The sequence below is a fragment of the Oncorhynchus tshawytscha genome, linkage group LG03 (assembly GCF_018296145.1).
Source record: "Oncorhynchus tshawytscha isolate Ot180627B linkage group LG03, Otsh_v2.0, whole genome shotgun sequence".
Taxonomy (NCBI): domain Eukaryota; kingdom Metazoa; phylum Chordata; class Actinopteri; order Salmoniformes; family Salmonidae; genus Oncorhynchus; species Oncorhynchus tshawytscha.
Window position 1 is genome coordinate 13,888,938 of NC_056431.1, and position 14,160 is coordinate 13,903,097.

The 14,160-nt window shown below is 43.0% G+C and overlaps 1 protein-coding gene across 5 annotated transcripts in view; it reads right to left on the reverse strand.

Moving 5' to 3' along the window:
* The window catches only part of LOC112227569 (oxidation resistance protein 1), a 194,618-nt gene that overhangs the window by 7,143 nt on the left and 173,315 nt on the right, over nucleotides 1-14,160 (reverse strand). For 4 of the 5 annotated variants that reach the window (XM_042310236.1, XM_042310229.1, XM_042310234.1 and 1 more), the window contains 5 exons: nucleotides 12,186-12,347; nucleotides 11,471-11,655; nucleotides 8,668-9,380; nucleotides 6,746-6,903; nucleotides 2,541-2,708 (listed from right to left, as the gene is read on the reverse strand). In XM_042310236.1, the coding sequence (XP_042166170.1) occupies nucleotides 2,541-2,708; nucleotides 6,746-6,903; nucleotides 8,668-9,380; nucleotides 11,471-11,655; nucleotides 12,186-12,347 (1,386 nt within the window). Of the gene's footprint in view, nucleotides 1-297; nucleotides 484-2,540; nucleotides 2,709-6,745; nucleotides 6,904-8,667; nucleotides 9,381-11,470; nucleotides 11,656-12,185; nucleotides 12,348-14,160 lie in introns of those variants that run through there. The other variant, XM_042310242.1, reaches the window with a different exon arrangement.

Here is a 14,160-nt window from a genome sequence, read left to right on the forward strand (position 1 = left end):
CAAGTTAGTTATTAACCTTAGATACAACGTAGCACGATGTTCACAGACAGTTTTTTCAGTGAACAACCTCAAAACTTTCCAAAACGAGAACCAAAGAAAAGGAGTGATACAAAGCGAAAACATCAAGTGCTGTTTTTTTAGACTCATCAGATATGTCAGTGACTATTTTGATTTCAGTCAGTCACTGGGCAAGCCGTTTGCATTTTTTTTAGCAAGCTAGCCATCCAGTAATGTAGCTAGCAGGCTAACAACAACAAAACACGCGCAGCTAAAACACGGACTGTTACAGATACATACATAAGTGTACTTAGGGGTCAGCGGCGTTTCTTCCTTCACCCTTCTAGAGAACATGTCTTTCTTTCGGGGCGAGGTTGAGCTCGAGAGTCACATTCCAGATTCTTGAAGTAATTCCAATCTCCACAAATCGATGTTGAACCTGACACCGGACGGGCGGGGACTCTACTAGCTAACTAAAATAGAAACATTTTAGAAGGGTCTCGGGTGTTTATTTGACACCCGCAAGAGCCAATGGCAATGCAGGACAGGAGCAAAGCCAGCTCCTTATTTGCTCAAAGGCAGAGGGCACTTCCTATTTGCATACTTCACTAGAGCAATTTAAAGATACAATACCAGTACATTTAAAAAAAAAAATCATGAGGTACTGTAGGGAGATCAAATGCACTTCTCGTGTAACGTCACTGTAACAATAAAACGCTTGGTGGATCCCCTTTGGGTAGTTTGGGCACACATCAAACGTTAATCGTCGAAGTGGCTTGAATTGTCATACTTGCCATATTGCATGACATACAATACACATAAAGCACAGTAGACCTAATGCTCAATGGCCAAATAAAGTATAATAAAAGGCTAAGAGCATTACAGTTATTACAGACTAATAATCTAAGTGTTGTTTAAAATCAATGTTTACCTTAAAGGGTCAACGTAAAAGAGGAAACTATTTACTTATTCAAATCACTGGCCTCTTCAGGACCAGGCCCAAACAAATGTTTGTTTCCTACATCATTCCTTTACATTAAAATGTCAATCCCAGCCACAGCTTGCGTATCAATTTCTGTATGCAAAGAATGTATCCTCTCTCCATTATACCTCAAGCACGTGCAGCCAGCCGACCTATTGGACAGACTTTGAGCAGCCATGTCCACCCACTGGACGTTTTTAAATCCTAAAACCCTACTTCCACATTTGAGGGGCAATTAAAATCTCACAACGCCACTATTAAGGATAGGGCAGAGAATGAGAGAACTGAACACAACTATGTATATTACATTCACAAGAATGCCCACACGTTTTAAAGAATTCCCTATGTGCCTTCCCGGCCTTGAAACAATCAGCTTTTTTACAGCGGGAACCATTCCATCCATCTGTCTACAACTGTGGAACACCACAGTCAGTCAGGTCATCCAGCACAACTATAGTTTGGGATGACTGACGACAACAGAGATATTAATGCATGCCATATACACTGCATTGATAACGTGGACAACTGACTTGGAACAAAATGATTTCACAATCATGCAAAACATTGTGGTTGCTGTAATCTGAGTGAAAATTGCACATTTCCGACCAAAGGAAATAGTATTCACACAAATTACACAATAAACATAGCTATAACACATCAAGCAAACACTTGGACAGATTGATCAAAACAATGTAATCATCAATGACAGTGCAATAATTTGAACACACAAATAACCTTAAGGAGCATAGATAATGATGATGCAGAATAACAATGTAAATAAATTCAATTTAACACTACACACAGTCATATCACTACAAAATAAATCACTTGACTGAATGAAAGCATATAACAAATAGGACATATATGGACTACAACACAGGCTGAACGAGAAGGTAAATACACAGAGTGTACCAAACATTAGGAACACCTGGTCTTTCCATGACCTAGACTGACCAGGTGAATCCAGGTGAAAGATATGATCCCTTATTGATGTCACTTCAATCAGTGTAGATGAAGGGGAGGAGACAAGTTAAAGAAGACTTTTAAGACTTTTTTAGGTTAAAGACTTTTAAGCCTTGAGACAATTGAGTCATGGATGGTATATGTGTGTCATTCAGAGGGTGAATTGGAAAGACAAAGGTTTTAAGCGCATTTGAACAGGGTATGGTAGTAGGTGTCAGGCGCACCGGTTCGAGTGTGTCAAGAACTGCAACGCTGCTGGGTTTTTCACGCTCAACAGTTTCCCGTGTGTATCAATTGTCCACCACCCAAATGACATCTAGCCAACATGACACAACTGTGGGAAGCAATGAAGTCAACATGGGCCAGCATCCCTGTGCAATGCTTTAAACACCTTGTAAAGTCATTACCCCCAACGAATTGTAGCTGTTCTGAGGGCAAAAGAGGTTGCAACTCAATATTAGGAAGGAGTTCCTAATGTTTTGTACACTCATTGTATTGTAACTACTACACATACTACTGTACAGCAACATCCAGCCATGTAAGAAACAACACAGACTGTAGAATGTAGTGTGGAACACCTCAGTTCTCTAGTCCTTACCTCCCACTCTTTGTTGTTTATATCCGTGAGGGGTTCGTCTTCTCCTGTCTCGGACCCCGAAGGCTTCTTGACCACCATGAACCCTGGCTCGTGGCCGATGCCCTTCACCCCCTCCCCATACATGTCTGGGGTCCACTGGATGAAGAACACATACAGGTGCTCGGACCTGGGGAGGGGAGAGAGGTAGAAACACAAACAGTCACACACATAATTACAGAAATGATGGTAACACTTGAAGAGAACAGTACCTACGTAAGGCCTTCCTAACACATTCATAACAATACATACCGTATTCATAATCAGTACATAAACATTCCATGAATGTCAATTTATGTTAACGGTTATTGGTTCTGAATAGTGTTATGAATATATTCTTCCAATTTTTTTGCCATATTCTGATAGCCTACCGACATCCTAACCCTCACAATGCCTTAATTTCACATGTAAAGTGAATGCTTTAGTCTCAAAATGGCCGTCTCTAAATGGCATGAGGCTGTTATGCCACTCTGCTGTCTTGTGTCTCTATGTATCAGGCTGTATATGGTCTTTTTCCCCACTGCCTGGAACTCTTCCACCATTGTCAGGATACTTTACACACATCTTCTGGGTCGCCACTCAATTAGGTCATCCAGCAGACATAGTCAGTCTGCCAGTATGTGTGTGTGCACGTGTGTTTGTCTGTACGAAAGTGTGTGCGTGTACGTGAGTATGTGTAAGTGTGCACGTCTGTGCATGGGTGTGTGTGTGTATAAAGGCACTGTGCTACCCATGGGAACAGAGCCAGCAGTGTAACAGGGCAGCATTACAGGAGCCTTTCTGAGATAAACACATTCCAACCACCCTACAATGGCACATGGCCATGGTGATGGTGGTGTGACTGTGTCTGTGACCAGAGACAAGACTGGTGGCCTGTCTGCCTGTTTCAAATGAGATTAACATGTGAGACTGAGAGGAGTGTGCTGTGCTGGTCAACACAAGCCTACTGGCTACTGGGAATGAAAACAGCTGAAGGGTAGAATTTCCAAAGTCAAAGAATGGCTAGTCAAACATCTGATCAGATTCATAACTGTCTGTCCTCTCTCTCTCCAGGACTGGAGACAAAGGCAGCACTGTGCTTGGACCCAACACTGCAACAAAATGACTTTTCAGCATTAACTAATTGAATTAAGCTGTTGAAGCTATTTGGAATAATTCACTAGAAAAACATACTTTACAGCTTTTGATGAAGATACATATTTCCTTGTACTGGGTGTTCTTTGAAAGGCCTAAACGATACATTCATTATGAATACTGCTGACATTGCAGTGCAACATCCCAGTGGAGTTGAAATTGACAGATCTCATTACGATTAATACCTATTTACATAAAAGGGCAAAAACAGTTTATTTGTGCTATTGTCGACAGAAATGTAATCCAAAGCACACTAAAATACTGCACAAAATGTACACTACCGTTCAAAAGTTTGGGTTTACTTAGAAATGTCCTTGTTTTTGAAAGAAAAGCTTTTTTTTTGGTCCATTAAAATAACATCAAATTGATCAGAAATACAGTGTAGACATTGTTAATGTTGTAAATGACTTTTGTAGCTGGAAACGTCTGATTTTTTATGGAATATCTACATAGGCGTACAGAGGCCCATTATCAGCAACCATCACTCCTGCGTTCCAATGGCACGTTGTGTTAGCTAATCCAAGTTTATCATTATAAAGGCTAATTGATCATTAGAAAACCCTTTTGCAATTGTGTTAGCACAGCTAAAAACTGTTGTGTTGATTAAAGAAGCAATAAAACTGGCCTTCTTTAGACTAGTTGAGTATCTGGAGTATCAGCATTTGTGCGTTCCATTAGAGGCTCAAAACAAAGAGCTTTCTTCTGAAACTCGTCAGTCTATTCTTATTCTGGGAAATAAAGGCTATTCCATGCGAGAAATTGGCAAGAAACTGAAGATCTCGTACAACGATGTGTACTACCCCCTTCACAGAACAGCGCAAACTGGCACTAACCAGAATAGAAAGAGGAGTGGGAGGCCCCGGTGCACAACTGAGCAAGAGGACAAGTACATTAGAATGTCTAGTTTGAGAAACAGACGCCTCACAAGTCTTCAACTGGCAGCTTCATTAAATGGTACCCGCAAAATACCAGTCTCAACGTCAACAGTGAAGAGGCGACTCTGGAATGCTGGCCTTATAGGCAGAGTTGCAAAGAAAAATCCATATCTCAGACTGGCCAATAAAAATAAATGATTAAGATGGGCAAAAGAACACAGACACTGGACAGAGGAACTCTGCCTAGAAGGCCAGCATCCCGGAGCCGCATCTTCACTGTTGACGTTGAGAGTTTTTTTAATGGATCAAAAAATAGCTTTTCTTTCAAAAACAAGGCAATTTCTAATTGACCCCAAACTTTTGAACGGTAGTTTATATACATTGCCTTGCAAAAGTACTCATCCCCCTTGGCGTTTTTCCTATTTTGTTGCACTACAACCTATAATTTACATTTATTTTAATTTTATATAATGGACATACACAAAATAGTCCAAATTGGTGAAGTGAAGTGAAAAAAATTACTTGTTTCAAAAGTGTCTAAAAAATTAAAAAACTGAAAAGTGTTGCGTACATATCTATTCACCCCCTTTGCTATTAAGCCCCTAAATAAGATCTGGTGCAACAAATTACCTTCATAAGTCACATAATCAGTTAAATAAACTGTGGGCAATCTAAGTGTCACATGATTGGTCACACGATCTCAGTATATATACACCTGCTCTGAAAGGCCCCAGAGTCTGCAACACCACTAAGAAAGGGGCACCACCAATCAAGCTGCACCATGAAGACCAAGGAGCTCCAAACAGGTCAGGGACAATGTTGTGGAGAAGTACAGATCAGAATTGGGTTATAAAAAAATATCTGAAACTTTGAACAACCCACGGAGCACCATTAAATCCATTACAAAAAAAATGAAAGAATATGGCACCACAACAAACCTGCCATAAGAGGGCCGCCCACCAAAACACACAGACCAGGCAAGGAGGTCATTAATCAGAGAGGCAACAGAGAACAAATAAAAAAGAGACCAAAGATAACCGTGAAAGAGCTGCAAAGCTCCACAGCGGAGATCGGATTATCTGTCCATAGGACCATTTTAAGCCATACACTCCACAGAGCTGGGGTTTACGATAGAGTGGCCAGAAAAAAGCCATTGCTTTAAGAACAAAATAAGCGAACACGTTTGGTGTTCGCCAAAAGGCATGTGGGAGACTCCCCAAACATATGGAAGATGCTACTCTGGTCAGATGAGACTAAAATTGAGCTTTTTGGCCATCAAGGAAAACGCTATGTCTAGAATAAACCCAACACCTCTCTCTCAGTCTTTCAGAGATTTGAGACTGGGACGGAGGTTCACCTTCCAGCAGGACAATGACCCTAAGCATAGTGCTAAAGCAACCCTCGAGTGGTTTAAGAGGAAACATTTAAATGTCTTGGAATGGCCTACTCAAAGCACAGACCTCAATCCAATTGAGAATCTGTGGTATGATTTAAAGATTGCTGGTCACCAGCAGAACCCATCCAACTTGAAGGAGCTGGAGCAATTTTGCCTTGAAGAATGGGCAAAAATCCCAGTGGCTAGATGTACCAAGCTTATAGAGACATATCCCAAGAGACTTGCGGCTGAAATCGCTGCAAAAGGTGGCTCTACAAAGTATTGACTTTGGGGGGGTGGATAGTTATGCACGCTCAAGTTTTCAGCTTAATTTTTTTATATTTTTTAAATTCCAGGTTGTAAGGCAACAAAATAGGAAAAATGCCAAGGGAGGTCAATACTTTCGCAAGCCACTGTAACTGGCCTGCTTTTCACAGCCTGGTCCAGTTCCCGCAGTGAGGGAAAAAATAAATGTATTCTATTCTATAGATACAGTATTTGTGTATGTACGTGTGAGTGTGTGTCTGCAGAGTGGGTGAATAAATAAATAATCTAGCTGTCTGGTCTGGTGGCAGCATAGTGAGATGGGCTTGGCGCTGGGCAGACATTGGGGCTGCACTACAGTGACTCTGCAAACCTTGGTGCTACAGTGTGGTACACACACACACACACACACACACACACACACACACACACACACACACACACACACACACACACACACACACACACACACACACACACACACACACACACACACACACACACACACACACACACACACACTCCTGCGGCACAGCGAACCAGTACTCGTGTTTCCTGTCCCTCTGGGCATACTGCTGCATGGAGGCGCTGGCGTTGGACACAAATGTCTTCTTCATGGGCTGGCCCACCCGCAGACACAGGAACTTGTGGGACCGGTGCCTCCGCCGCTCCATGGGCACTGTAGAGCCACATGACAAACAGGAAATGATCACATGATAATGAATTGTTATCTTATCCATCTTAACAGTTACAGGGCCAAAGCAGATACCAATCTGATTTAAATCTTTCAGAATTTGTTTCAATTTAGTGACAGACCAAATGTAGGCCTACTCCTGGTTTAAAACATATCCTCTTATTATCTAATAGTCCCTCACCACACCACCACACCACCATCTGTAAATAAGAAAACATTTCAGATCTATTTGATAACAGGGTCTTTATATGACCTAGATCTCCTCTGTTTACCAGGTCTCAACAGACAGTAATTTTGTGCCAGAATAATAGGAAGATGACCCAAATAAACAGAACTCATAACAGATCGTGACACCAAAACATACCCCTGCTTTTATTAACGACCCATTAGAAGGTCAAATTAGTGGGAGTTCTACAAAGAAAAGAGACACTTTGTGACATAACACAGACTGGGACCCATAGTCACAAACAGAGCCAGAGAAATGGTTCATCTACAGTACTTAGAAAACACAGCTCAGTGGAAAAAATGATATTTGAAAATGCAGTAATTGGGCTTGTTTTGAAGTGGGGCCTTGGCTCACGTCTGCCATGGTAATGTGGTGTGGAGTAAAGCAGAACCCTGCTGTGATCCCAGCCAATAAGAGCAAACATTCTAGGAACTCTCTGTGGGGTGAGAATTATGGTGATATAAATTATGGGAACACAACCAGACCTTGGTTCAACCAGTGTTCGTTTTCTTTCCAAAATACTTTGAGAGTTTGATTGAGCCTGACTAGAGTGCCAGATGGGTGGGGTTTGCACCTTTGGGACTATTCCTTTGGTTCCAATGCACCAGGCAAACTCAATGAGGTGCAGCAAAAGTGTTTGAAAGAAGACAAATACTATTAGAGCCCAGGTCTGAACACAACTAAGTGAGGCACTAGAGCTCACATAGAACTGTAGAACAGTGGAAGAATAACATACATAGCACCTATAGCAGGCATGATACAGAACACAGTAGTAGTTTGAGCCTGCACACTACTGTGGTAGTCTGTGTTCTAGGGTAAGAAATATTCAATGTTTACTGAAAAAGACATCAAACCAAAAACAGAAGAAGGCAGCTATAAAATGTAAATAGTTAAGTCACTTTAAATGCTGCTCGTGTCTCTGAGGGTTATTAATGCAGGCCGTCTAAACGCTATTTGTGTTTCCCCTCAGATGTTAGGTGTGGGTGTTTGTGTTGTCTCTCTGTGTTTGATTTTGAGGTTTTAGCCTATCTTGGAGTTGAGTGCACGTGGAGCAGACCGGCTAACAGCAGAGCTAGATCAAAGCGGAGTATAATGCCTCCTGCTCATTCCTGTAGCTGATAACAGCACACCACACATTTCCACAGTTCTTTTTCTCTTTTTTAGTCCAATTACAACTGGGGAGGCACAAAGCTGTGACAGGAGGTTATCAGGAGCACCCTGCAGCCGAGGTGTACGGAAGCAGTCGGAGCCAACCTTCCTGTGATAGCACTGGGAGCTTCATTAGAATAAACATGATGATGATAATTGCAGAGATGGCAAATGGCAGCATCATACCTGGCAGTGAGGATGTGCAATAATCTGCAATAACTGTCTATAGATTTGCCTTCATGTTGAGAACTCAAGTAGGGTTGAAATAGAAGCTGAACATATTTTCGCACCTACTGAAAAACAATGTAAGTGCATAGTGTAAGGATATGTATTTCATATTTTCATAATACAACAGAGACACGTTATCTCACTACCTTCTGCAGAGTCCTGTCCCTCCTCCTTTTGTGTTACATTCTCAATTTGCTCTGTGGCTTGTTGCATAGTGTGATTCTTCCACATCTTCCTCAGTTCCTCCACGTCCGTCTCAGAGTCCTGGGACCCCTCTCTGCTCAGCTTGGGCCTGTCCCCTGAACCCCCCTCCTGGCCGGAGGGCTCCACAGGCCCAGTGGTAGATCTCTGGGAGGCATGGCGTGAGGAGGGTCCTTGGCATGGTCCCTGGCTGGTGGTGGGTGTGCTTGGTGCTGCCTTCTCCACATCCACACTGTGCTGCTTGGAGTCCATGGGAGACTGGCACTGGGCTGTGTGGCTGTCTTGATTATCCTCTGCTGTGGTGGGTTGTTTCTCCTGGCCCTCCCCTGGCGGCTGGCTGACTGACTTGCAGGCGCTGCTTGCGGCCCCTGGGGCTTCCCCTGGAGGGGTGAAGGCCGCCACATGGGTGACAGTTTGGATGGACTCTGTGGAGGCTGTGGCTGAGGAAGACTTGTCCAGCCGGAGGTCTTCGGAGGAAGTGGCCTCCTCCCGAATGGGGGACAGCTCTGACTCTGTAAAGACGTCCTCGGAGAAGGAGCCCTCTGTACTGCGGGTGGCCGCGCTACCGCTGTCGTTGCCTGGGACTCTCAGATGCTGCTCCGGGTCCGGCTGAGAGGAGGTGGAGGGCCCGCGCTCTGACGTCAAAGGCTCCAGATGCCTGGAGAGGGAAGAAAACAGTAAAGACGAAAATACAAGTTAGAGAGGTCTGACTTGGAATGCAGCAGAATGGCACCGTTCTTTTTGTTTATTACAGTATAATGTGGAGAGACCAGGTGAAACAAGTCATCCTCTCAATACGGATCTAATATGAATCTATGTTTGTCTGAATAGGTTTTGTACAGTAAATGAACAAAAACACTGTGCAGCCAGCCAGCCAGCCAACGCCAACTAACAGGATTCCTCTACATACTGTAACAGCACACTAGACTCCACAGGTTCTCCAAAGACCTGTTGAGGGACTAAAATAGTTGCATCCTACTGTGTGTATGATAATAAAACACTGGTTGGCACACAGGCAGGACTTTGTTATTGTGTGCTCTTTGAGACAGAGTCTGCTTGCATCACATGAGAAAACAGCTGTCCTCACACAGAGACAATGGCTGTGTTTCAAACTCAAAGTAGACAGCCCTCGGCCCTAAATCCTCAGCCCTTGAATGACGTTTTACATCGTCACATCCGAGTGTACCTTGAATGTCGCTTGCCCAAGCCAGGGAGAGTGATAATCAGAGTCAACGTCCTCTGTGGAAATCTAGAAGTTGAGTTTAAAAACAACCAACCGAAAGCTATTAATGTACATAGTAAGCTAACATATCTAACTAAAGCTATTAATGTACCTAGTAAGCTAACATAGCTAGCTAAAGCTATTAATGCACCTAGTAAACTAACGTATCTAGCTGGCACTCCTGTCAGGTAGCTAGCTACAGTTACCCATAGCTGGCTAGCTAGTTTAATTGTTTGGCCATTTATTCCAATGAATTTCAGAATTCCCCAAAATATGTTTATGAATCTAGCAATGTTTTATAGGCTCCTCACTATGAGACTAAGCCAATTTTCCAACGCTAAAATCAATGTCTATATATATTTTCTAGCAAACTAGCTTCATACTTTTTTCTGACAGGCCAAAAATGTGACACTTCGTGGCCACCAGAGTTTGACATGTGACTACAGTTTGCATTGAATTGTGGGTCGTATCAACCCCGCAAGTGACCAAAGTGGTTCGTTCACTCGCTCCCTTGAGCTAAATCGAGGGCAGAGGGGGTAACGTTAGTGAATTGGACCTCCACTTAAGATGGCAATCATCTGCATCCGGTTTCCGACGGTGATTCCCCTGAGGGAAAGTGGCTTGGGCAAGGGGTGAGGGGGTAAAAATAACATGTTTGGACTGCAGCCAATAACCATTAGAAGTCACAATAGATGCTCCATGAGATCTGAACACCTAACACAGCCCAAATCCACCACTGAACATTTTCACAGACATACTGGATGGGCACTACAGTGGAAGGGCTAAGCATAGCTCTATAGTTACAATAATAATAAATGTCTCTTAGCAGACACTTTCATCCAACTTACAGTTCCGTAAGTGCATACATAATTAGCATGTGTATGTGATCTGAGCGGGACATGAACCCACGACCTTGGCATCGCTAGCGCCACAGAGGAACACAGCTACAAATAGCTAATGCTTTGGTAAGATTTCATCATAGTATTAATATAACACAATTATCTTGATATGAGCAAACAATCCACGTTAAATTGCTAATAAAAACAGAGACGGTAGGAGATCTGTATGTGGGTGGCATGCCATGGAGATAAACTAAGCTGGCTGCGCTGAAGTGGATATATTATTACATCAAGCAAATGGGTGAGCAATCCAGACGTAGGTGGGTGAATGCATAGTTCATTAACCTTGCTATAATTGTCATTTCCTTTTCCTTTTTGACATGGGGGATATAATGAATCTGTTGGATGGTTTCTGATGTAATCAGTGTGCGCCTGCAGTGCCGGGCTGATGAAGTGATTACGGAGGGTCTGTGATGTGTAACCAGGGATGGAGTGGTAGAAAAAGAAGTGGGTAAACGAGTGATGTGTAACGTAAACGCAAACAATGTTAATTTTGTGCAACAGGTGCGTAAATGCAACTCCTCTCCACTACATCCCTGTTAGTGTGGTTCAGTAGGCACAAAACGGTGTGCTCTAATGAACGGGACCCCTGTGTGTGACAGACCAACAGACAGACAGGGCTCTTACGCGGGCACGGCCTCTCTGATCTTGCTGTCAGTAATCTCCTTGTAGATGGCTGCCGACATGACCTCCTCCAGGGGACACATGTAGCCGTACTCCTCACAGCCGTGCTCCTGCACCAGAGGGTCCATCCTGTGGGGGTCAAACATGATGTTGTTGGGCGTCACCAGCAACACCCCGCTCACCGCACCCTGGGGGGAGAGAGAGACAGATGGAGAGAGAGAGAGAGAGAGAGAGACAGAGAGAGAGAGAGAGAGACAGAGAGAGAGAGAGAGAGAGGGAGGGAGGGAGAGAGAGAGGGTTAGACAGAGTATTACAGCTAGAGTAAAAGAAATGTGTCAGCCATTTAGTGGAGGAGATATATTACCCTTCCAGCATAAATAAACAAAATGGTTGTACTGTACTGTAGGTATCCAAAAGCAACTGAAGGATATTGACTATGAACAGGAAGCTCCAATACTGACCTCCCTGTGGGGGGGAAGCAAAGGTCCCAGCAAACCTTTGATTTAGACTGAATGGATCAACATTGGTTTCATGTTGTTCAATAGCATGGATCTGAGCTGCTAGAGGTGGATGTTGGCTGGTGGAGGGCCAGCATTCCTGATGGTCCTCTGAAACTTCTCCATGCGCTTACCTTATAATATTGTACATATCTTATATATAGAATATACTATATATACTGTATAGTACTGTAATATATATGAATATACATGATATATACCTTGCCGTCTGTGATGTACTTGCAGTTGATTTTGAGGAACTTCTCTGTCAGGGCCTCTTCCTCCTCGGAGGTGGACGACACTACACGTGCCTGGCGGAGTGCTGAGAACACCGGAGCATGGTGATGATGGTGAGCCTCTGGCCTGGGAGCGCCATTGGATTCCTACAGGGAGGGGTGGCCATTTTGAATAACAGGAGAGGAGGGAGAAGTAAAGGGTGGACAAGAATGAACACATTTAGCGTTTAGTGATATGTTTATAAAACAGTAAGTTATGGCTTTAGCTTATCCCCCAAGTCATATATAATAGATCAAGTCAAATAGAATAGATCAAGTCATATAGAATATATAAAGTCATATAGAATAGATCAAGTCAAATAGAATAGATCAAGTCATATAGAATATATCAAGTCATATAGAATAGATCAAGTCATATAGAATAGATCAAGTCACATAGAATAGATCAAGTCATATAGAATATATAAAGTCATATAGAATAGATCAAGTCATATAGTATAGTATCAACAGCAGGTGTATCAATTCAACAACACTCAATGCTCAAACAACATTGAGTTGAATGTAATCAATATAAGCAATCTTAGATTTCAGTAACAAAATTCTTGCACACATCACATACCATAGAAATAGAATGAATAGAAAGGTCATCTCATTCAAGTCAATGACGGCATAATGGGTGGACTGGCAGACATTTTGAGTGTACCCATGGCAGGAAGTAAAGGCAGGAAGTAAAAGCAGGAAGTATACCCTTCAATCTGTGATTTGTTGAGTCAACTCAACTGACATTCCAAAAAAGACATTCCATTGCAGTTAGCATCATTTGAATGAACATTCTACATTACCGTGGCAATCTAGCATCAGTTTATAACAAATTCAAAAATACCATGGAGATTATTGCTTCACAATATCTGGCAGCCATTGTGCATGTACGTACCCAAGAGTTTACCAGTCAAATATCCAGGGTTAGAGCTTTCAAGCTGTTCTATTCATTCTATGTCTATGTCACATACTCAAATTACATGTTACATTGCATGTGACCTGATTATATACCAAGTGATAATAATGAAGAAGGAGTTGGCAAAATCAGACCTAAGTTTATTTGTCTCCCTACATCAGTTAGGGTATCTAAATATACTGTAGAGTATAGCTAGTCTACATGTAGCAATGTTTCTGCACTGCTCGCCAATCAGGTCAACAAACAAACAGAGACAGAGAAAGACAAGTACACTACATGACCAAAAGTATATGGACACCTGCTCGTCGAACATCTCATTCCAAAATCATGGGCATTGATTGGTCCTCCCTTTGCTGCTATAACAGCCTCCACTCTTCTGGGAAGGCTTTCCACTAGATGTTGGAACATTGCTACAGGGACATGCTTCCATTCAGCCACAAGAGCATTAGTGAGGTTGGACAGTGACGTTGAGCGATTAGGCCTGGCTCGCAGTCGGCGTTCCTATTCATCCCAAAGGTGTTAGATGGCTTTGAGGTCAGGGCTCTGTGCAGGCCAGTCAAGTTCTTCCACACCAATCTCGACAAACCATTTCCGTACGGACCTCGCTTTGTGCACAGGGGCATTGTCGTGCTGAAACAGCAAAGGGGCTTCCCAAACTGTTGCCACAAAGGTGAAAGCCCAGAATCGTCTAGAATGTAATTGTATTCTGTTGTGTTAAGATTTCCCTTCACTGGAACTAAGGAGCAATGCTCCAGCCAATGCTTGGCATTGCAAATAGTGATCTTAGGCTTGTGTGCGGCTGCTTGGCAATGGAAACCTATTTCATGAAGCTCCCATCGAACAGTTGCTACGCGCTTCAGCCCCCGGCGTTCCCGTTCTGGAGCTTGTGTGGCCTACCACTTCGCGGCTGAGCTATTGTTGCTCCTAGACGTTTCCACTTCACAATAACAGCTCTTATAGTTGACCAGAGCAGCTAAAGCAGGGCAGAGATTTTATGAACTGACT